Source organism: Plectrocnemia conspersa, unplaced genomic scaffold (assembly GCF_051122295.1).
Source record: "Plectrocnemia conspersa isolate PC_06_02 unplaced genomic scaffold, ASM5112229v1 ptg000010l, whole genome shotgun sequence".
Lineage (NCBI taxonomy): Eukaryota > Metazoa > Arthropoda > Insecta > Trichoptera > Polycentropodidae > Plectrocnemia > Plectrocnemia conspersa.
The window spans coordinates 19,031,843-19,055,439 of record NW_028277174.1 but is presented as its reverse complement, the minus strand read 5'-3'; the positions used below and the strand labels follow the sequence as shown (position 1 = coordinate 19,055,439).

Below are 23,597 nucleotides of genomic sequence, written 5' to 3'. Positions count from 1 at the left end.
ACTTTCATCGCAACCTGTTGTGACTAAATTCAAATATGAAGCGAGAGCTTTTAAATAAAATTTAAATAAAAATAATAATTACCAATATCCTCATATTCATTATCACTATCCGCAACTATTAAAAAGTAATATAAAATATCATTTAAACAATAATAAAACTAAGATGTTCTGTAATTTTAAATCATCGCAACCATCCTCGTCACTGTTTTCTTCTGAATGATCAGTCTCTTCTGGGTAATCGTTCGTGTAATAATTTTCGGCATTTTCATCGTCTTTGTCAAAACTGTCCTCACCCGAAAAATCTCGATCAGTTCCATACAAAAATATATCATTGATCAAATGAACACTACATAAAACAAAACAATATTTATTCTTTGTATTAACATTATTTTATTTAATATTTCTTAAATTGAATAATTACCGTCCCTCTTCATCTATATTTTTGCTATTTTCATTGCTATTTAAACTATCATCACCCATCTGTGTTTTAAATATATTTTATTAACAATACCTTAAAATAATATATGATAAATAACTAATCAACCTTTCTTTAATCAAATAATACGTTTCTAATAAATAAATATCAACAATGGAATGAATTAAAATTAAATATAAATAATATGCTTTTACATATGTAATTATAATAAAATCTTCAACCGATTTAAAAATACTTTTTTTTAATATAAATTATTAACTTTATATTTTTTATCAAAAATATGTGAGCCGTTGTTTTTGAAAGTAGTATAAATTTATTTATTCATACATCAGGCGCGTACGGCGAGATACATTCCTTTTCGCTCGCTCGTATGTTAAGTGACGAGAGTGAATGAGAGATAAGGGCGTGCTTTACATGCGTTCCGCACGCCCACTTCTTCTCGACGAGCGAGCGAGCGAAAAGGAATATATCTGATATTTATGGCATTGCATTTGAATCAAACTAAAAATATTAGCGAGAGTTAATTAATTCAGATAATAAATATTACTCAAAAAAACTTAATTGTTGTATTTTATAAAATCGGACAGTATGTTTATATATATATATACATCACATTAAAATTAGCAAGTATAAAAAATTAATAAAATATTAATAACAACTTAACCCTTAAACCTTGTGGTTCATACATATATGTATATTTTAAATAGTGAAATTTATGTATATTATCATTAAAACACAATTTTCTAGCGAATCATAAATATACATACATATATAAGATTTTTTTCAGTTTATAACTGTAAAAAACAGTAATAATAACCTTGACATTTGATTGATATTGACTTTCTTTTAGTGATTCAATCTCGGCTTTTTGTCCCTAAAAGCGAGAAAAAAATAATCCAGGGAATTGAAACTTTTCTTTTGGGTAAAATCATAATGAAAATTTTTTTTTATAAATATATGTATACAAAAAAGCATACATCAGCAATTGTTAAATTATAATATAAATATAAGAATATACTAGAAAAAAAATTAAAACGAATGCCCCCTTGCCCCCCCCCCCATCCAAATCGTGGTAAGAGGAATAAGCGCTTCGAACTGGTCTAGTTATCATTACTGGAACTCATTTACTACAGTGGCGTAGCTAGGGTATGTGCCGCCCAGGGCGATCCTTAAAATTGCCGCCCCACACCCATACATTTTTTGCAAGGTCATAAAATCAGCATTTCTTAAAATAATAAATTAGTTATTATTAGGCTCTTGTTATTCGTGGATTTATATATGTTTTAGTGAATTAAGGGTTAAGAACCGCACTAAACGATCCCATCGCGAATATGCCGCCCCCAAGCAAGTGCCGACCGAGGCGGCCCCTCCCCTCCCCCCTCCCATAGCTACGCCACTGATTGTGTAGTGTATAACATAAAGCTTTTAGACACCTATGGGTGAACATAGTGTTTAAAACAAAAAATATTAAATATATAGTAAAATCAATTGTTGGCCATTAAAACCAATTTGAATGGGGGAAAAAAACAGGAAACACTTGTATCATTCATAAACCTTTTGTGTATACATAAAATCCTTGACAAAAGCCTTATTAATTTAACATTTAAAAGCAAAGTTTAATGCAAATTCTTTGTCCCATTAATTGCGTAACGAAATGCGTCGTCAATACTTGGCTGCCAAACTCAAACTACGAGTCTAATATGGCTGACAATTATTGACATGTGCATCGCAGACAATAGTACCTATTGACAGTGACAGATATACTCATATTCTCAAGATTCATTCACAAGTCGACTCTGATAGTAATTTGTAAAAGTGATAATACGTCGATCGTATTTATAAAATTCAATTACGATGGTGATTATGTAAGTGTTAAAGAATGAAAGAACATGCGTGGAATATTATAAATTATTTATGCTTTATATGTATATTAACAAATTAACATATGTACTTTTTTACCCTTTCAGTTGACGTGACCTTTATAGTAGATATCCTGATCAATTTTCGCACGACGTATGTGAACGGTTGCGACGAAATTGTCTCTCATCCTTACCGCATTGCCATGCACTATCTTAGGGGTTGGTTCCTCATAGACCTGGTGGCTGCCATCCCCTTCGACCTGCTGCTCTTCGGCACCGACACCGACGAGGTGGGTAGAGAGATGACGAAAGCGTTCCCTCCCCATTCCAGAAAAGACAGACAAAGTGAAATAGAGAAACCTAGTGTGCTACGAAAGATGTAAAATTGCGAATGACAATATTCGGCAAAGTCTACCGATCGATTATGTCCGTTGAAGCAGTGTTTCTCAACGTTTTTTCCGCTACAATAAAATTATTGAATATCCAAATACACGCGAGTAAATAAAGCCAATATAAAATAATTATTATAGTGCTGTTTATTCGATGAAAGCACGAGATGGCATTCAAAAAAATATTTAGTGAAAAAATCGTTGAAAAATATATTATTACAGTAATAAGTTACAGATAAAATATGTTATAGGAAAAAATATAGTTTAGAAATATAATGGTTAGCATTAATTTAATAGATAATGTGTTTTATAAGAATACGTTTGCATGTGATATATGTAAAAGGGAAATGGAGAGACTTAAGAATTAGTTAAGTAGAAAAAATCTAGGCCAATATATATAATATTTTATTTTATTCCATGCAAAATGCTCAAATACTTATTATGCCTCTGCAAGACATATGTTCATGTATTTTATATTACTTTGGGTCAATTTATCTCGTTAGAGATTTCAACTTTTGGCAGTTCAATTTCCCAACTAATATATTGTGATCTGGATTTTTGAGCATTTCATAGTAGAGAAATTTTATCTAATATTTTTAAAACTATTTGCTACTAAGACATGATACATCGTGATCTAAAATTCATTTAGAAAAATGCCGAGTAAATAATGTTTTTCTAATATCTAAAAACACGTTTTTAAGGCTTATATTCCTTTAGCAAAAATTGAAAGCTTATAGCAGTACATTACTGGTTTTAATGTAATGCAATAGGCTTTTATTTTATTTTGTTCGAATTAAGAATATACATTTTATGACAAGTCATAATTCATAAACATTCCTCAAATTTTATTTTGATAGCATCTCTATGACAGATTTTATATATAATTTTTTAATCGACCTGAACATTATTTTGATTCCTGAAAAATAACAGTTTTATAATACAGTTTTATCTGCGCGGCTAAATAACTTTTATATTTTATTTATGAAAAGTATTGTAAAATTTTGGCCAAATTATCATGAAAATTTTCATAAAATAAAATATCAAAAATTTTTATAGAACACAATTTAAAGTTTGTGAAATTTGGATTCTTGAAATTATCAAGAGATCTCTTACTATATTATATACAGAGTGAGGAATCGTAAACTGTCAAACAAGGCAACAGGAAACATCAAACTTATTTATATTAAAGACTTTTTCAAAAAATATTTAATCGTAATTAGAAGTTTTCGTAAGAATTTTGCGTAAAATTTTTTCATATTCATTCATTACGATTAATAAATAAATATATTTATTAACAGTTTTAATAAACAATATATAAAATCAAAAGACTTATGATCATATTGTATATATTTTTAAGATATACTTCTGATAAAAGCTTTAAGCATATTTTATTTTAATTGGTATCCTACAATTTCTTTAATAAATTGTATCATTTTCTATACAATAGTTATTTTACTTGCCTTCATTGTTACAACTAGCTTCTCATTATATCTATTAAACAAAAATAATCGAATTTATTATCAATGATATAGTATTACTTCAAAATCTTTTTGTTTAATTAATTAAAAGTCTTGACATGTATATAAATATATGTACGTGTAGTATTCCATCCAATATAATATAATATGTTACGATCTTTTGGCAAATTACATAGAAACTTGGCTCAACGTCTGTACTTTTTTATGGTTCTTTTCATCTTTTCCCCTTTTTATCACACTCGGCGGTCCAATTGAAAGGCCTACATTTGAGAAACGCTGATCTAACAGCTCGGACGCTCGGCGCCGTTTTTGGCATTGGTATTTGCGTCCCTCGTCCTCTTTCGGACCTATTGCCAAAACGATACAACCAGTTTTGGCTGACCTAGCCTCCGAGTGACACATTTGTATAATACCCTGCTGTTATTTGGCACGAAGCTCTTCACCCGCTGATTTCCTGACCTTTTTATCTTTTAAAATGTGTAACACAACACACGCAGCGTATATACTTACCCCATTTATCCATTTAATGCCTCGAGTTTCCTATAAAATTATCATAGGGTTACATATGTAGGAGCTCAGATGAAAGGTAAATATTAATACGCCTATAACCATTTTTCTGATTTTTAAAATAGGATTTATTATCAGATCGGACTAAATGGGGATGTCAAGGTAAACTTCACATAACATTTAGTTCTTCATTGCTTGATCTATGTATGTTACATTTAGCTTCGAACAAATTCTTCAAAAGCTTAGCCGTATTAATATAAGTCCACAATCTCTTGTAATTTCGTGTTACATGCTATAACAAATATATGACAAACTACTATTTAATAATGTGCTTAAATCCATTTTAATAATATATAAATGGATAGATAATGAATTTAAGAAGCGATTATGCATATCTGCTTGCTTTCAACTCGTTATTGCAGAGGATATAGGATGTGGCTTTATAATAAGACTACGCTAATTCTTGTTCGAAAGTTTCACAAGCATATTATCAGCATATACGGTCTAAAAATAATAGAGAGCTAACTAAATTTATAATTATTAAAATACCTAACCGAACCGACAGTATACCATGTATAATAATAATAAGGGAATACTTTTTGTATATTTGATTTCTTTTACATTTGACGCACTGCTACGAAACTCGATCAACATTTTAGTATCGCTGGCCGGAAACGAGCAAGTCCAACGCTCGACTATTAACGCATTAATACATTTAAATCATAACACATACTTTTAGTATTACAATGTCTTTGATCAATGAAAAAATTCATGAAATCAACTTCTTGATTAATGAAATGATGTCAGTTGCAACACATTATACTTATAATTCGTTGTCAAGTATAATATCACAGCATTAACTAGCTCTTAACCCTTTCTAGTCCAACATGTTTTTAATAAGTTTTGCCTAAGCCATTTTGAATGAATATATTTATATAAATAATTAAATGATCATTAAATATAATAGAAAAAACTGTTTTTATATTATATGAAATAAATTATATTTTGCTAGAATTAATTGTATTAACTTTAGTAGTTAATTTGTATAATATTATATTTTTTCATTGAAATTTAATTGATATTAACTCAATAAATATACTAATATAAATTTTATTAAATTATAAAAGTTTATTATTTATTTGAATTATTTTATTAATTTATTCTTTTATTATATTATATAAAGATATTCATGTAAGCAATGAAATATTTAAAATACGTTTCATTTATTTATTTTATTTATAATATTATTCATTTTAAGATATAATTTCAAATAACTTGAGAAAAAATGTCCAGACGTTATCGACATAGGAGCTGCCATTAAAAAATAGAGGTCAATACGTGTGGACAAAGGACTCCAAGGGTTAAGGTTGGTTACAGGGAAATTTGGATTCACTATAACTGTGCAATAGAACGCTAATTGGTTACAATAGCATTTGCTACGTGTGACGTGATGTACACTGCTAATCAAGATATTAAAGGTCAAAGGTCATAAAAATCGTTTTTTTGCAAATATCTCGCCTCCTTTGCGTCGCATGTCATTAGATCTTTAACAAAACTTATAGAAAATAAAATTTTCTACAAGTTTGTTATAATTTATTTCTTCGTATGGTTAATGGTTTTCGAGATATAGCGCGGGGAGTGGGAAGCGCGCATCCGTTTATAGGATAACGCTATGTAAACTACGGAGCCAGAGTTACCTGCACATTCTTCCACAGTTTCATAGGAAACATCGCAAATTGTTATCTGCTGAATGAACCCATCTAAAGCATTATAACTTTCAACTCCATATCTTCAAAAATCATCATCGATAATGCAAAAAGTAATAGCGTATGTCCTCTGATACTTCTTGCAAAAGCGTGACCATCCAACATTTTGTCGACAGAATTCGAAGCGTAAATTGTACTGAGAGCTTCCTTGATTCCGCTTCCATTCATTATATACCCTATGCATCCAATAAAAGACATAAGCATATGAAAGCCTCCTAGTTTCACAACTACTCTGGACAAGTCCGAGTTAGCATCTGAAGGTGCTACGATTTCACGTGCTTTTATGTACAACGACTGATCAAAAGTTATTAAGCATGTTCTTTGTTCATGTTTCTTGGCAGTGTTTATAGTACACTGTAATGTGGTGTAAATTGTGTCCATATTACTCGCAGGATGATGAATAAAAGTAAGAAATAGAATCCGAGAAGTTACAAAGTTCTCATTGTTTTTTGTAAGTTGTAAATCCATTCCACCCTGGCAACGGTGAGATATTTTTCCACTTTCCGTACATCCACAACAAATCAACTACATTAAATATTTGTTCAGTTAGTTCTTCTACATCATTAAAATTTTGAACTTGAATCTCTTGCTCAATCTGGGTACGACATGATTTTCATACACTAGAAGGGGTATATGTGATAGTGCTGCTAACTCCTTTGCACTTGGTTTTGTTGTAAATTTCTTTATGCGGTCATCGGATATAACTTCAGATTTTGAAGTTATTATTTTTATCATTCCCATTATATGAACAGTATAATAGCCATCAAGAGTATAAATATTTTTCTGCATTATCCGCTGCATACTGTACTAAGGCACTTGACTCTGATGGTTGATTACGAGGCCGTGGGTGATAAACAGCTGAAATTTAATATTTTACAGTATCACTATATGAAGCGATGAAAAACCTAAACTTGACAAAACATCCAAAAGTCTTTTTGCATGTTTGGCCTATCTGTATTCCTTATATGAAGAAATACAGATAGGCCTATTAATAACTGCGAATAAAAGGACCGTTTTCGTATGGAAGTCATTATAGCATGACTTATAGCTGTGTATTTCGTTTTAAAATGCCCCGTCTTTCCTTTTTTGTTCTTTATAATAACTTCCTGCAGAAAATGTAATAAAGTTTTCGGAATTTCTTCATTAATATTTTACTCGGGGGCGGATAGGACTTGGTCTCCACAACAGAAGATCGAATATCTTCTCTAATAATTGCCGCAGCAGCTTCCACTACGCGCAAGTGTTCTTCTTCCGAAGTGCCTTTTTTATTTTCATACCAAGCTATGGATAAAATTTAAGCTTGAGCATCGCGAAAAGAAAAAATAGGGAATGATCCAATCTTCGTTGTAATTATAATATCAGTTAAATATTTTTCTCTTAATTTGGAAATGATCTTCTTATCATCTGGTACATACTCCGTAAGAAAATCTCTCAACTCTTTCAATTTTTTCGCACAAATTTCTTGTCGAGCAATATTTCATTCTTAATTCCTAATAATACAATGAAGAAAGTAATAAAATTATGGTTCAAACGACTTGCCGAGACCACTTTTTTCACGATTGTTTACTGTTTCAAAGCTTATACCAAGTTAAGCAGGTAGAAATACTCGCTGGATTCTATAAACGGATGTACGCCTCCCACTCTTCACGCTATATCTCAAAAACGGTTAATGATACAAAACAAATATTATAACCAAACTTGTAGAAAATTTTATGTTTTACAAGTTTTTTAAAGCATCTAATGACGTGCGACGCATAAAACGCGAGATATTTGCAAAAAAAAAAAAATTTGTGACCTTTGACCTTTGATATCTTGATTAGCAGACACGATATTTTATGAGATTTTTCACCCTGTCCTTAGAACATCAAAACGAAGGTCTGTGCAAAATTTCAGCTTGTTATCTTTCATTCCGAGATTTAGCCTTTATTTCGCCTTATTTGACTGGACTAATATGCATACCTTAATTCAAACCAGACTAATGAAATGCTTTTTCTAAAACTCTATTCGCGTTAATACGGTCAATTCGAGAGCTATCCATTTCATCATTATTCATAATTGAGAAGGAGATGACAAGTTTGGGATTATTATTATATACTATTAGCTCTAAAGCAAACTTTTCAGTCTTTATTATTTTTTTTTATTAAATCGACAGAAGCTTTATAGAAACCAAAAATACTTCATGAATTGTTTTCGCATAATTTTCACCATTCTTATTGTGAATTTTCTCTATCCTGTGTCGACTCATTTTGGTTTATAATATAGTTTTTATTTGACAGATGTCACATTTTACATTATGTTAAATAACGGTTGAGTTTGGATTACCCTTTACAAACTGGGTCAATGGATTCCTAGCGAATTATCAAAGTTCAATCAACAGTAACGAATGAAAATTTGTACTCCTAGGATTAAAAAAAAAAACGTATTTATGCAATTGGTTATTAATTCGTGATGAAAAATTAATTGTGTGCGATGATATTGCCCGTTGAATACAATGAGCTAACCGGAAGAATACGCCAGACTTACTTTGGACTAAGGAATGAGAGAGAACCAATAAACTGACGCGAAGGAACTGTATTACCAATTAAACCAGCTAAAGTAATATTAGGGGACTCAACTAGGCAACTCAATTTTATAAATCCGATCGAAAGGATCTTTATAAAACATAATTCCTGTCCGGAAAAATACGGTTTCACAATTTTTTGTGCTTCCTAGTTATTACCTACATGCTTAGAATACAAAACAGGCTTATATTTTTGGCTCGTTATTGAGGAAGTTAAAGGCAATATATTGTGCCATTATTGCTTATGCAATTTCAGATTATAAGGAACAAACCACATTAATAATTCATTAAGTCAAATTTAGCAAAATGGAATTTTCAATTGAAGAACGTTTTATATGCTTTGATATTTTTCTGATAAAACGGGTTAAGAAATTGCTAGCCGACTTTTAAATTTGCTACAGAAATTAAAATTGAATTTTTTTAAATATGTGGGACAAAGCTATGATAACTGAGCCAATATGGCAGGAAAGTATAATGGTGTGAAAGCAGTTCATTATTGAGAAACGTTTTAATACAGAGGTTATCTGAGGGGAACCTGATTCATTATTTAGCTCAAAATCTAAGTAATTATATCGCTAGTAAATAATAAAAATAGAACAAAATGGGATATATATTGTATTAAAATTAAAATTATTTGTGGGATGCCCCAATATTTTTTTAAAATTACCTAAAATAGTTTAACTGTTCACAAATCGTTGTAACTTTTGAACTTTTACAAACTGAGATCAGAAATGTTGTTCGAGTTTATAAAACTGATTAAAAAATACACCATTGATTGTATGTATTGTTATGTAAGTGCGTTTAAGCGAATTACAAAACTTGTTATCATTTAATATGGGATCGGAAAGGTTCGATGAACAATTTCTCGTTAAATTTTTATATGTGTAATATTTTATATATGTTTAGATTTACGAGATTACGTCACTAACTGGAAAACCGCGTGGGAAAATTTTAATAAGGATTTTCGCCGAAGCGGCCCTCTCTTTAATAAGGTCTTGGCTTTCAAGCATGCGACGTGTTCATTAATTCAAAAGTCAGATGTTGTCAAACTTTTTCGAAACGCACGTATTACATTTTTCTGTACACACTATGCGAACTTTGGTAAATGTCTATATTTTTATTCTTATTTTATTTATGTGTTGATAATGAAGATTTAAAAAAATAATTTAAAAAATGGTACTACATATCCACACTATCACCGCACACGAATGTGTCCAATTAGATAGAATGTGTCTCACTGATTGTTGTATTTATTTATTTATTTTTATCTGTATGTGTTTTAAGATAAGTAGTGGCGGGGGTTATTCAGATTGATCAAAATCTTCAGGAGTTTTTCAATATATTTGATCAGTGCGAAAAGCTACCCTGTTTCTTGATCTTATTCTTTGTTTCAGCGCAGTACGGATGTTTTAGATGGAAGAGCTTCGTGAATGGAGTTTTTTGATCTTCTCTCTCTCTCTTTCTCTTCTCTTACTATTTTTCTTTGTACCCGTGTCCATATCCTTCACTCCACTAAATGTTTTTTGTAGACATTCAGATGTTTTTGTTCTGCTTTCCACAGTTGGGCATGGAGAACGACGAGGTATTTTTGAGATTCGATTAATTTATTTATTTTTTTTTAAAGAAAAAAATATCCATTTTGGTTGACTTTCTTTATCGATTACGTTCTTGATTAACTCTTTTCTTTGATTCGTTTCTTTTGCATATCACACGCAATAGTTTTGGGGTGTTGCGACAGAATGAACGATGATTATATATAATATCTAAAAAAATCTGGTACCAGTACTGATAACGTATGTATGACATGAGTGAATTTGTATACGTGACATCCCATGCACAATGTGTGATTAAAACAGCGCAGGTTGCCAGCACTAGAGCACATTATAAGCTTTGGAAGGCTTCTTCGGGATTGGGATCCAAGGCTGCAAGGACCCGTTTTAAGGCATATTTAAATCGCTTCACTATTGTGTACTATTTGAGCTTTTTATTTTGAAAACATCTACTAACACACAAAAAAAACATAATTATTTTACATCTGTCGATCTCATCCATACTCACACTCCATAAGAATTTACTTAATTTTATAAAGTAATAAAAAACAAACTAGAGAGATTGACAAAGTCATATTTATACAAAAAGAGTACAAAAGCTGGTTGGACGCAATGCTAGCTGCGTTCGTACCTAAACTATAAATAATGCATGAGAATCAGCAGTGCCAAATTAGTTTGTTTAGTGTATTAAAATAAGAGAAGGTGAATTTACATCTTCTTTTTTTAATCATAGTAGCACGATCACTATCACACAACAATGATTTATACGAATGAGCACACATATTCATACTTAATATAATATGAATTTAAATTGTGATATATTATTCGTTGAAATTTTGCAATTTTACAATCAAATTTTTAAAATACTGAATCCATTTCGTTTTAACCTCCTCAAACTGCACATAAATTTTCTTATTGATAGCCAATTGTTACATTTGAATTATCTGAAACAAACACAGAATCCTGAAAAATTCAAAGATTAGATCAATAGGATGTATAATACACAAGGGTTGAAAAACTGCGATATATGAGTCAACTATCTATAAAAACGAAATAAGCAATCGATTATATTTTTTATTGCAAAATGTAAACTAATTTATATTACAATAAGATGTATATATTGTGTTATATATATATACATGTATTAATTACAGGATCGAAATTGCCAAATCCCTTACATTTAATATTGTACAACACCCGTAACTTATCTTATACTCAAATTGTGACGAATTAGTGTTATTTATTGTTTGTTCATTGTATTTGTTATTTTATCTATTTTAGTTTAACTTTATTTATCATGTAGTTGACTTACGTCGAATCGATTCGAAACGTCATTGTTTGATGCTTGCTAAGTAAAATTGGAAAAGGGTTTAATTTTATTGATACCATAATTTATGAATAAGGTATTAATTTATTTTTTATATACACCACAATAATATTTTGTATGTTATTTGGTTTTTTTTTAAGAAAGAAAAAAAAAGCAAATGACGCGCGAGAGATTATAAATAAAAAAAACATATTTACTATGTATAATTGTATAAATATTGTAGGGCTATCATATTCATAAAATTAAACGTGTGCTAATTTCGCAAAAGCCATCGACATCCATGAAGCAAATTTATTGGCAAAATTCGATACAATAACTAAAACCAACCCTTTGTTTAGTGCAGTAATAGAAAAGAATATTCATTTGAAATCAGAAGAAACACATAACTACACTTACTGTAGAGTTAATAAAATAGCCTAAAAATGATTAACAAAACTAATTACAACAATAGACAAAATTTGGGGGGGGGGGTATATTTGTAGCGATTTTTATTGATAATTTTTAAGAACCTCAGCTTTAAATTAATTTTATATATAGTTTGTCTTCATAAATAAATAATATTATTCTAAATATAAAAGGATGATATTTAGTTTAGCATTGATATATAACGAACAATACTAATTTTAAATATAATTAAATTACTAACTAACTAATACTATAATATATTTTAATGGACCTTTAGTTAATTTTTAAAATTTTAACTCTTAAGTATATTGTAATACTCGGCCGAGTACCGTACAGTAACCGAGTAGCTCGGCCGAGTTCTCGGCAAGCGTAAACCAGACATTAACAAAAGATGTTACGGTATACGTATCTAGCAATAATACACGATATTTAACGACGCAAAACTAAAAATATGATAGCCCTATGGAAGTACAACAAAATAAACAACTAAATACTCACAGCATTTTCATGATTGAGGTGTCACAGCTTGGAGGCTTGGCTGTTCTTGGCAGTTACGACTATATATTATTATTATTATTATATATATACATATATACAAATATTATTATTATTATTATTATTATTATACACACACACCCGCCTATGGCGTTAGATAGTGTTTGCTAGATGTAAGGAGGTCGGTTGTGTCCGTCTTTGCAGACGACGACTCTCATCGGACTGCTGAAGACGGCCCGCTTGCTGAGGCTGGTGAGGGTAGCCCGCAAGATCGACCGCTACTCGGAGTATGGCACGGCCGTCTTGCTGCTGCTGATGGCCACCTTCGTCCTCATCGCGCACTGGTTGGCCTGCATATGGTGAGTACTATCAAGTCCATCATACTCAAAATTCGTCCGGTTCGGATCGTCAAGGCGACACTTTGGCGGGTGTTACGGCTGGGCGGCGAGATCTCTTGGGCTTGAGGCAATTTTTGTCTCATAAATTATACAAATCATGTCATTTCTGCTCTTTGAATCATTATCTCTAGTGACTCTTCCTGATAAATTTGTAAACGAATCCTCTCCATCTGCAAACAGATGGAGAGGAAATTTTAAATTATTTATATTAAAATAATGTAGAAGCTATCAAATCTAGTTATCAAATTAGATTTTTAAAAAGACACGATAATTTGCGCACTGGTTTCCGATTATTACAAACGTTTACTTTATTCATTCAATAATGATCAAATAATTATTGTAAATATTAATATTATTCTTACAATTTCCCATAGTTTGAAAATGCTTAAATATGTCAGAGCTTTCTTAGTCAAATTTTGATAGTAACAATTAAATGTTTTCATATATAGTTACTGTAAGGTGACCATTTGTACTGGACTTACAAATATAGTACTGGATTTTTTTGTCATCCGTCCAAGACGTAACCAGTACACATTTTTAAGCATAAAAAGTCAAAATGGTTCATTTATAATAAAAATCGCTTGAGTCTTATTTTAGAGAATTGTCCTCAAAATTTTCCGAAATAACATTGTTTTGCTCCCGCAGCAGTTTGTCTTTCTTTATGCTTCTCGTGATGACCTTTTTATTTTTAGTGTCCTTTCATATTTTCAAAATCTGATCACCTTAAGTTAATTTGATTTGCCAACATCCTTGCAGTTTATTATTAAACGTGTTCTTATATCACATAAAAGCATTCAACCATTGCAGATTTGTCAGCTCGGTTTTTTCATGTAGATAGAATCTTATTTCATCGGGTAGCAGGGACGACATTTCAACTTTTTTCGAGGGGGTAAGAGCAAAAATTGACAAATCAGTGGACGTTTTTTAATATTTTTATTCCAATAAGATATTTACCACAACTGATATTGATTTATTTAACCAATTAGTGCAAAAAATTAATTAATGCGCAACACGTGTAAATAATTAATTACATACAATTTAATTAATTTGTAACATATGTCTATAATAATTTTATCCATGCGAAATTATTTTTAATAAAGTAATATGTAGTTAGTTTAGATGGTTCCAACAAATTATTTAATTACTTTCATAATCGTTAATTACTGATCAGTGAGGGCGTCAAAGGAAAAATGTTTAATTAATTATTACATACTTCTTGATTTAAAATCACCAGAATTAAGATCAGATGCGATTGAATTAATTTAGCGAAATTCATTAAGCATTTTACATATAATATATGTAGCTTTATCGAATTTATTGTATATAAACACTAACTTAAAATGTTTGGAATGAATTTTATATATATTAATATCGGAAGTTTGAAACTGTTTTTGAGATAAGAGTTAAGCGATAATAAAAGGTGAGCCTTTACAAAATTTTGTTTCGTTCAACAAACGAGTTATGCGAATTTCGGTCATAGTAGACACCGCCGATAAACATTTTATTCACAAATGTTTTTCAAAAGCGTGAAAGTATGTTTTTGTTAAGAAGAAGCGTCTAATTGTCTCGCATACCGGCGCGTAAAGAACCATGGATTTTGGAGCGGCACTAGTCACTCGGGTATATTGATAGTGAAAACATCTACCTGTGTTGCTCAAGTATACAAATTGCTTCATTCTAAGATTTTTGAGATAATATAAACGAATATTTTACCAATTTTTGATTATTTCTTTCTTATTATAGAACAAATTTATATATTTGTGATTATGTAAATGTAGTATTAAAATAATATTAACGTCCTAGACCTTTATTTATTGCTCCACTTTTAATTCAATTTAAATTGGATCAATAATTACGGGAATATAAAAAAAAAATAAACGAAGTTAAAACAGCTCCATTTTAAAATTCATTGAAATTGGATCAGTAGTTAAAAAAAAAAATTCTGTATGTATTTGACGGATAATATGACAAACTAAGAAATTAAATATGTTAACTGGCGTTTCCTGATTTTTAATAAATAAATCACCAGCGACAAATTGTAGAATCAGTGAAATTGCAAGTCGATGAATTTTCTCTTCGATAAATTTACCGGTCAGTGAATTGTTATCAGTGAACTTTCTGGATACCCATAACCATAAATTCCAGGTTATTGTATGAATGTGCTGTTGGCACCAACCAAACACTGCGAACCACTTTTTCGTGGTTGCATAAATTATTTTTAGGGCAAGTTTCACTTTTTATTTTTAGTTCATGATATATGATGCTGGTTTTTTATCTTTAAAAATGAGCAAAATACAATTAATTGCTATTAGGCATAACGATGAGATCAGACAGGCGCCGGCGGTTGTGGTCGGGGTATCGCACGTGTGCGTTTCATCCGAAACCAACGACCACAATTATTTGTCCAAGTATTGCGACTGCGGTCGAAACTGACTCAAGTTAATAGTCCGTGAGAAACCGACTAAAATTAGTTTCCATATTCAGGACCACAAGTTAACCACTGTTTTGTGGCGTTCTCTAAGAAGTTCAAGTTCAAATGAACTTTTTTAAGTATACTGATCTTATTCGGTAATATTTAGGATTTTTTTATCACATCCCACATAATCCGAACAATAACAATGTTTTTCTGTATCATAAAAAAATGTTTTAAAAGTTTATACAAGCTAACCGATGTAATACTATTTTTTAGCACAATGATTTATATATATCAGTCTGAATTTTTAAAGTATATTAAACTTTTGTGAAAAGTTCATTTTTTTTTCATTATCCGTCAATGAAAAAAACTTTAATATTGTTTTAACTAAATTTAGAATGTCGTTTTATATTTAAGTACGGCGATTGCTAGGCAAAGCTTTTAGTCGTTTTATAAGATTATTCTTTAAAATAGGCAAACAACAAATCACTGTATTCTAAAAAGCTTCGTTTAAAAACTCACCTTTACAATATGAAATCAGTTTTATGTTTTTATCTTAATTTTATGAAAATAATTCCTTTTTCCCTTCATTTGACAAAGATCAAGAGTTTTTTTTGCACAGTTTCAAAATATAAAATTTTCATTGCTGTGTTTAAAAGGCTAATTATTACATCGATAATTTACTAATTCTCTTTACAGTTTTATAATAATATTTTTTTTAATAATGGAACATATCTAACTAGCTAGTAGGAATGTGAAAAAAAATAAAGCATTCGGTTGACTTATATGATGTAGTAATCAATACACTCGTTCTCATATACATACATACATTTAGGGCTATTATGACAATTTTGAAAAGCAAATAAAATGTTTGCTTAACTTTTTATATCTTAACCCCTTTCTAAAAGCTAAAATTATTTTATTTAAAAGTACAATCGGGTCGTGAATTACCATTGAAAATTTTTCGTGTAAACCAGATCCATTAATGGAAGAAAATTTATGACATAAGATAATATTTTTATAATGATTGCTACATGTATTTTTGATAGCAATCCTATTTTTATTTAACTGCACATTTTATTTTAATTAAATTTTGCTATTAAATCGAAAAATGAACCTAAAACTATTCGTACTACATAAAGAGCATTTTTCCGAAGCGCTATTGATGTTTCTTTATACATAAATGTAAAGCATAAAGCGCTTGCTATGAGACTTTCCCACTGACATTATCCAAAATACCCTCAAATTCTCCTCTATCGTCAGAAACTTGAAACGAACTTTGAGAATTGAGATCATTATCTGTGAAAGACTTCTTGAGAACATTATCAAACTTGAATTTCGTTTCTATGAATCTATTATATTATATTTAATAAAGTTTAAAGTTTCTATCTTGACACTAGCTTCTCTTTTTTTGAATAGCAATTTGCACTAACTTCAAAAGTGAGCAATACCCAATTGTACTATGACGTAACAGTATACTTAAGTTTTCTTCTGATATTCTTATCTCTTCTCAAGATTTGTTTTGTTCCTGATCTGCTTTTTTATGAAGTTTATATATTATTATGTTGGTGCCTAATATTTGCAACTTTTTGCAGTGTGCCTTTTTAAGAATATCCAAACGTTTTCTCTCTCTTCCTTGTTTATTATTTTGTGTTAATAATATAACATTCTACTCACAGTATTATCAACTATTTTTAAGGCTGAACTCACACGTTTTACAACATAATCACAAAAAGCTGGTTATTCTGTGGTTATGTGTCGACCAAACCAACCACCGCAAATCTCTTGCTAGTTGCTTGAAAATATTTTTGGGACCAGTTTCTTATACTATTATCTTTTTATAATTTAAGAATACTCCAAAATATATTTGATTTCTTATTAAGTGAGTCAACTTGTCGGGGTATAGCACGTGCGCGTTGCGCTCGACCACCGACGACTACAAGTTGTGGGTGATACCGTCCACGCATTGCAACGGCCGTCAAAATTGACTTCAGTTTTGAGTTACCAAATAAATTCATGATTAAAAGTTAAGCACTTTTTGTGGTATGTAGTACGTGCGAGTTCTAAGATGTTCAAGTTTGTATGAATATTGTATTATTTATGTATTCTTTACTCCGCGATATGCTGATCTCATTCAGCAATACCTCAGTTACCTCATCCCACATAATCCGAGCAATCAAAATCCAATTCGACTATCATTCCACGCGTTTCGCTTTATTTTGAGTGCTAAAAAATTGCACCGCTCTCGAGATCTCGCCATCCTTTTGTAGATGCCGCGAATAGCTCAGCACTTGCTAAAATTATCTTCGAAAAATGTCGAATTCGAGGTAAACGTTGCATTATTCTAGTGCATTATGTAGTGAAAAAAGCAAGCCGCATTCTTATTATTTTTTTATACTATATTTATCATAGTTATGTAAAATCAAATCTCTGAAACTAAAAGCGCTAAAGTTGCACACCGCCGCCTGATAGCTAATCTCGCTCTATTTTTTTGAGAAACCAGCGCCTTGCTTCATTTTTCTTTTTGATAAACTAACTCTTTAATATAAATGTGTATAACCAAGAATGGACTTCTAGTGAAGTGTATGGCGAACGAATGGTGATGTGGTGATGATTTATTTTGTATTTTAACGTTTGGGAAAAATGCGTCGATTTTGTGTCGTCAGGTACGCGATAGGCAACTTCGAAAGGCCGAATCTGAAGAATCAGATCGGCTGGCTGGACCATTTGGCCGAAGCCATGAACGTGACGTACCACAACAAGACCCACGGTGGACCCACCTTGAGGTCCAGGTACATTACGGCCCTTTACTTCACCTGTACTTCTCTGACCAGCGTCGGTTTCGGAAACGTCGCTCCAGTAACCGACGCCGAGAAGGGCTTCACGATCTTCGTGATGTTGGTCGGATGTGAGTATATATGATATTTTAATTAGTTTTAATACAAGATTATATATGTGTGTATTGTTCTCCATTTCAGCTCTGATGTATGCTAGCATCTTCGGTAATGTATCGGCGATCATCCAAAGACTTTACTCTGGCACTGCGCGGTATCACACGCAAATACTGCGCGTCAGAGAATTCATCAGATTCCACCAGGTATGTAAAAAACTTGGATAGAAATATATGAAAAATATTGAAGTAACGCGCCGTAGTAAGATATCTAAATTATAGTGTCTATTGAACTTCTTACTTAGAAAATCGTAGTGTTTATTGAAGTTGAAAAGCTGTTTTTTAATCAGTAGCGGCTAAAGAAAGTGTTGTGTCGAGTTAAAGTTGATATCAAATATATTTTTCATTTTCAATTTTTCATTTCAATAAATTTGCACAAATTTTAACTGCTCTCAAGTTTTCCATAATTAAAATAAAACATCATTTAGTTTTAACAGATCATAAGTGACGACGGCTTGAAGAGCTGTCAACATTCATATTGGTTAGTGGGTGAAAACGGAGTGATTAGCAAGTGCAATTTGCGTTAGTAATAAAGATGAATAAGATCAACATTAAAAAATATATATTTAAGCTTTTTCAACTTTTTATATGCCCCAAATGTTAAATTATAAAAAAATACAAACAGTAAAATAATTTTGATTGTAAACATAAAGTTCAATGTCTTCTCTGTTTTTCTCAAAACGTGAAACTTTTATGAGATTCGCTGATATCACTTTGCATACAAACGATTCCTATGTTTTGATTAACAAAAGAGAGCTGAATACAGATTCGCATTACTATGTAGGTCCTTTTTCCGAAGTCTTAATAACATATCACAAATAAATAAAATCCTTTTCCAACTCTAACCCATCTGTCATATTTTACAAACTTTAAGAATATGGATTTATTCTTCCAGCGACAAGATTATGACAAAATTAATAAAAAAGTTACAATTTCTTAATGAATAGTAGAAGTTTTGAATCCATCATCATCTATAATCCGTTTCTTTTAACAGAGAGATGATAATTTTGTTCTAAAGTACAAGATGCAGATATACATTTGATATACTTATCACTACTTCTTTCTATATTTTAAACAAATTTAGAGAAATTAAAAATGTTACTATATTTTTTTGTATGTTGAAATGGTGAAAGTTATAAGCTATCAAAATCAATAAGTTATCAATCGCTATAATTTAATATAGTATAGCGATAACAATTTGAAGACGTCCAGTGCTGCCAGTGTCGGTATAACTATGAAGTATTTGGAACTTATATGACAACTTTGCTCGGCGCAAGCGGACCAATGAAATACCGTTGTAAAATACGAGATAAGCTTCAAAGACGAGTCTTCCCGGATTGCTATTCATACATTACATACTTACCCTCTTTATTGCACCCCCTGGGAGAGCGGAGCTCTCAAAACCCAGTTTGAGAACCTCTACATCACACGATTACTAAAGTTTTCATCCATGTCACTTTTTAAAATATATAGTAATCTAAAAATCAGATTTTGAAAATATTAAAGGAGGACACTAAAAATTGTTCGAGGATGATATATTGCTGCGGGAGCTAAAAAAAGGTCATCACGGAAAGTTTTGCTCAAGGAAAACAAAGAAGGACAAAAGGAGGATAAAGTTTTTAAGGAGGACGTCTGGTCACCTTAAGTAAACGCTTACGTATAACGATTGGGTTGTAACATATATTTGTTCTTGTTTTTTTAGTGTTTTTAAAATAATGTATTTGTAAATTTGCTTAATCATTTATGTAAGATTAATTATGAATTATTAAAAGATAAGTTGCAAAGACCAAGTTGTAAGTAAGACGGTGAAGGCCAAGAAAGGAGAGTAACGGCCAAACAAGCTCGCGGTCTGTATCGGCTCTCTCCTTTTACGACTGCCTGGTAAATGTTTATATGACGCTCTTGCCTTTGATGTCACTGCCTTCGGAAGCTGATACTACATGTATGTATTTTGCTAGAATACCTTCTTTGATCTTTCTGGTAACTAAAGGATTGATCTATTTTGAAGAATTCCTGGTATTGTTAGCTAAAAACTGATTTTTGTGATTTTTGCCGGAGGAATAACTTTATAAATTTATACTTTTCAAAATGAGTTTTGCAAAGCTCTTAAGCAAATAATATTCTTAAGGGACAAGGTGTGGACTTTATGGTGGATGCACTGAAACATTCCAATCAAATTGTAACAATTTTTGTCTTCATAGAAAAAAGTGGTCTGGCATTGTCGTTGTGGAACACAATGTCCTTTCTATTGGCTTATTTTATGGTTTCTTTCAGTTTGGTCAATTGTGTGCAGTACTTTATGGAGACAATGATTTGCTTTGGTAGTAGTAGCTCATAGTGCACAATACGCTTCCTTTACTTTTTTGTACTGAATCCTCTTTTCATCGTCAGTCATATGTTTAAAATTTTACACAAAATGCCTACTGATTATGAGAGAATTGTTATTTTTTAAATAAAAAGTAATATTTTTGCTCGTAAAGTTATTCACGGTACGAATAAGCAATGTTCTGTCACCAAGCGCAGAAATCTAGACAAATTTGTGTTACAACCTATTAGTTATAGGCATTTAAATGTAACTATTTTAATCAAAATTTCAAATTTAAAAAGGTTCAGGTTTATTTCTTAGAATTGTACCTAAAGTTTGTCTGCATTAAAATCAGTCGGGGTAGTTTTTGAAAAGTTGCAGTGAGTCGCCGGCAACTACGAAAATATGAGTGACACTCGCCGAACCAGTCAATAAGGACGACCAAGTGTCTTGATTCAAATGCAACCCTTCAGTGAGCAACTTTAGTGGAAACCAAATACGTGCAAGCAATGATTTTCAACACAGAAAATGCTTGATGGTTCCGTCGTTTGCTTTAGTCTCCATTATTGAGATTATTGACCTATCAAGATTAAATAGAATAGACTAGACTAAAACACTGTTTCTCTTATTAATCTATTTAAAATATTTTTTCAGATTCCTAATCCTCTTCGTCAGAGATTAGAAGAATACTTTCAGCACGCGTGGGCGTACACAAACGGCATCGATACAAGTAGCGTGCTGAAAGGATTTCCAGAGTGCCTGCAAGCCGATATATGCCTGCATTTAAATAGAAATTTGCTCACAAAATGCTCTGCCTTCGAGGGAGCTAGTCCTGGATGTCTCAGGTATACAGTTTACATTTTTTATTTTCCTAAGTGTTGACGTTACTCGCCCGTAGACTGGAACAATATACTGCAATGTACATTTTTTCGTTGGAAATGCATAGTTATAAATAATATTTGTCATTCAATTGAGATTATATATAATTTATAACATTGTAAATATTTATTTCACCAGAGCTCTATCGATGAGATTCAGGACAACTCATGCACCTCCTGGAGAAACTTTAGTGCATCGGGGTGATGCGTTATGTTCACTATACTTTATTGCTAGAGGTTCAATAGAAATTGTACGTGATGACATTGTTATGGCTATATTAGGTATGTGATCTTATTGTATGTATTTAATGTATGAATTGTGATTATTAACATTTTAATTTTGTAGGTAAGGATGACATATTTGGAGAGAATCCTTGCGCTTATGCCACGATGGGAAGATCGGCGTGTAGAGTCAGAGCTCTGACGTATTGCGATCTGCATCGAGTGTTGCGCGACGATCTAACCGACATACTGGAGCTCTATCCAGAGTTTTGTCATCATTTCACTAGAAATATAGAGCTGGCGTTTAACTTGAGAGATGTAAGTAATGATTAAGTAATGTTGTACGTTGAGAAAGAAATATATAATATAGCTTGTTTCATTCTAAGACATATACAGCATTGGCCATAAAGTGGGATACCTTTAAAATATTTCATAAATCTTCTATCGATATACTCGAGAAACTAATATAATACATAAACATATTGGATTCACTAAGACTGAAAAATACTTATACTCAAAAGGTTGTGTGAGGAATTTCTACAATGATAGTGAATCCAGGTTTCATCTCCAGTAACAATTCACATTTTCCTTACAAAATTGCCTGGCAGTCATCAGTCTTGGAATTGCAGAACATCGTGGACAATGTGGTATGCCTATCAATGACTATATATACAAAAGTGAGGCTATTTCGTTTCCTATTACTCAGCTATTTTCCTCCACGTCACCTTCAACTTCTGCAATGTCACTACTATGTATGCCTGACCTTATCGATAAAAGTATATTTCAGAACTGACACTGTTTCATAACTGTATAATCCATTCCTTAACTTGCTGGGCTGTTGGACATCCTGCATTTTAAACTACTGATGTGCCTTCGTGTTGCATACTTGATTCGTACTGCCACTCTTCATACTATATGTAACACTGTTGCTATTTTACAGTGCAATAGAGTGGTGATTTGAATTTTTACTGCACTCTTGTATATATTAAGAACGGAATAGCGCAGGGACGTCATTTAGGAGGGGCAGGTGGAGCTATTTGCTCCCCCTTAAATTTGGCCAGAAAAATACATGTCATGTATTTTTCATGCAAATACTATGAATTTTAATGAAATTTAAATATTAAAAAAAAACACTGACTAGCCAACTTTTGCCAACTCGGTAACGAGCGTTCCCACTGTGATTTTATTGCTTTTGACGTGGATTTTTCACTTCTGAGAAAGGATAATTGTTTTTTGCGCTCTTCTATTGCTTAAAATTTGGTTTAGATATGCTTCATTCGATTTTCATTTATTTGCTAGTTAACCTAGCTTTTCCCCTGCGATGGTGGTTAATAGTTATTGTAGGTATTCATTATGTCTAATTGACTTACCTAATTGGTACACATTTACCCTGTTGTAATAAAAACCTTATAAAAGAGGTTGTAGCTATAATTTGAGATTATTAAATATAAACATTAACTTTGATCATTGCTTTTTATTTATGTAGTATATTTTTTCTACTTATTATGATATAACATATTTATTACGGTTCCCTACTATGTTGGCCAACGCTGTACAGAAAATAAAGACGTTTAAATAGAATAATACTTAAAAACATGATTTTAATAAAAATTAATTGAATGGTATACTATGTAACTATCAACTAAATTACACAAAAGT

The 23,597-nt window shown here is 31.3% G+C and overlaps 1 protein-coding gene across 6 annotated transcripts in view; it reads left to right on the top strand.

The window, feature by feature from the left end:
• Nucleotides 1-23,597, top strand: part of sei (potassium voltage-gated channel seizure) — a 131,151-nt gene that overhangs the window by 94,122 nt on the left and 13,432 nt on the right. For 3 of the 6 annotated variants that reach the window (XM_088194001.1, XM_088193999.1, XM_088193997.1), the window contains 8 exons: nucleotides 2,404-2,585; nucleotides 10,557-10,577; nucleotides 12,977-13,131; nucleotides 18,250-18,491; nucleotides 18,562-18,680; nucleotides 21,493-21,683; nucleotides 21,856-21,998; nucleotides 22,063-22,256. In XM_088194001.1, the coding sequence (XP_088050127.1) occupies nucleotides 2,404-2,585; nucleotides 10,557-10,577; nucleotides 12,977-13,131; nucleotides 18,250-18,491; nucleotides 18,562-18,680; nucleotides 21,493-21,683; nucleotides 21,856-21,998; nucleotides 22,063-22,256 (1,247 nt within the window). The remainder of the gene's footprint in view (nucleotides 1-2,403; nucleotides 2,586-10,556; nucleotides 10,578-12,976; nucleotides 13,132-18,249; nucleotides 18,492-18,561; nucleotides 18,681-21,492; nucleotides 21,684-21,855; nucleotides 21,999-22,062; nucleotides 22,257-23,597) is intronic. The other 3 variants (XM_088194002.1, XM_088194000.1, XM_088193998.1) reach the window with 1 other exon arrangement.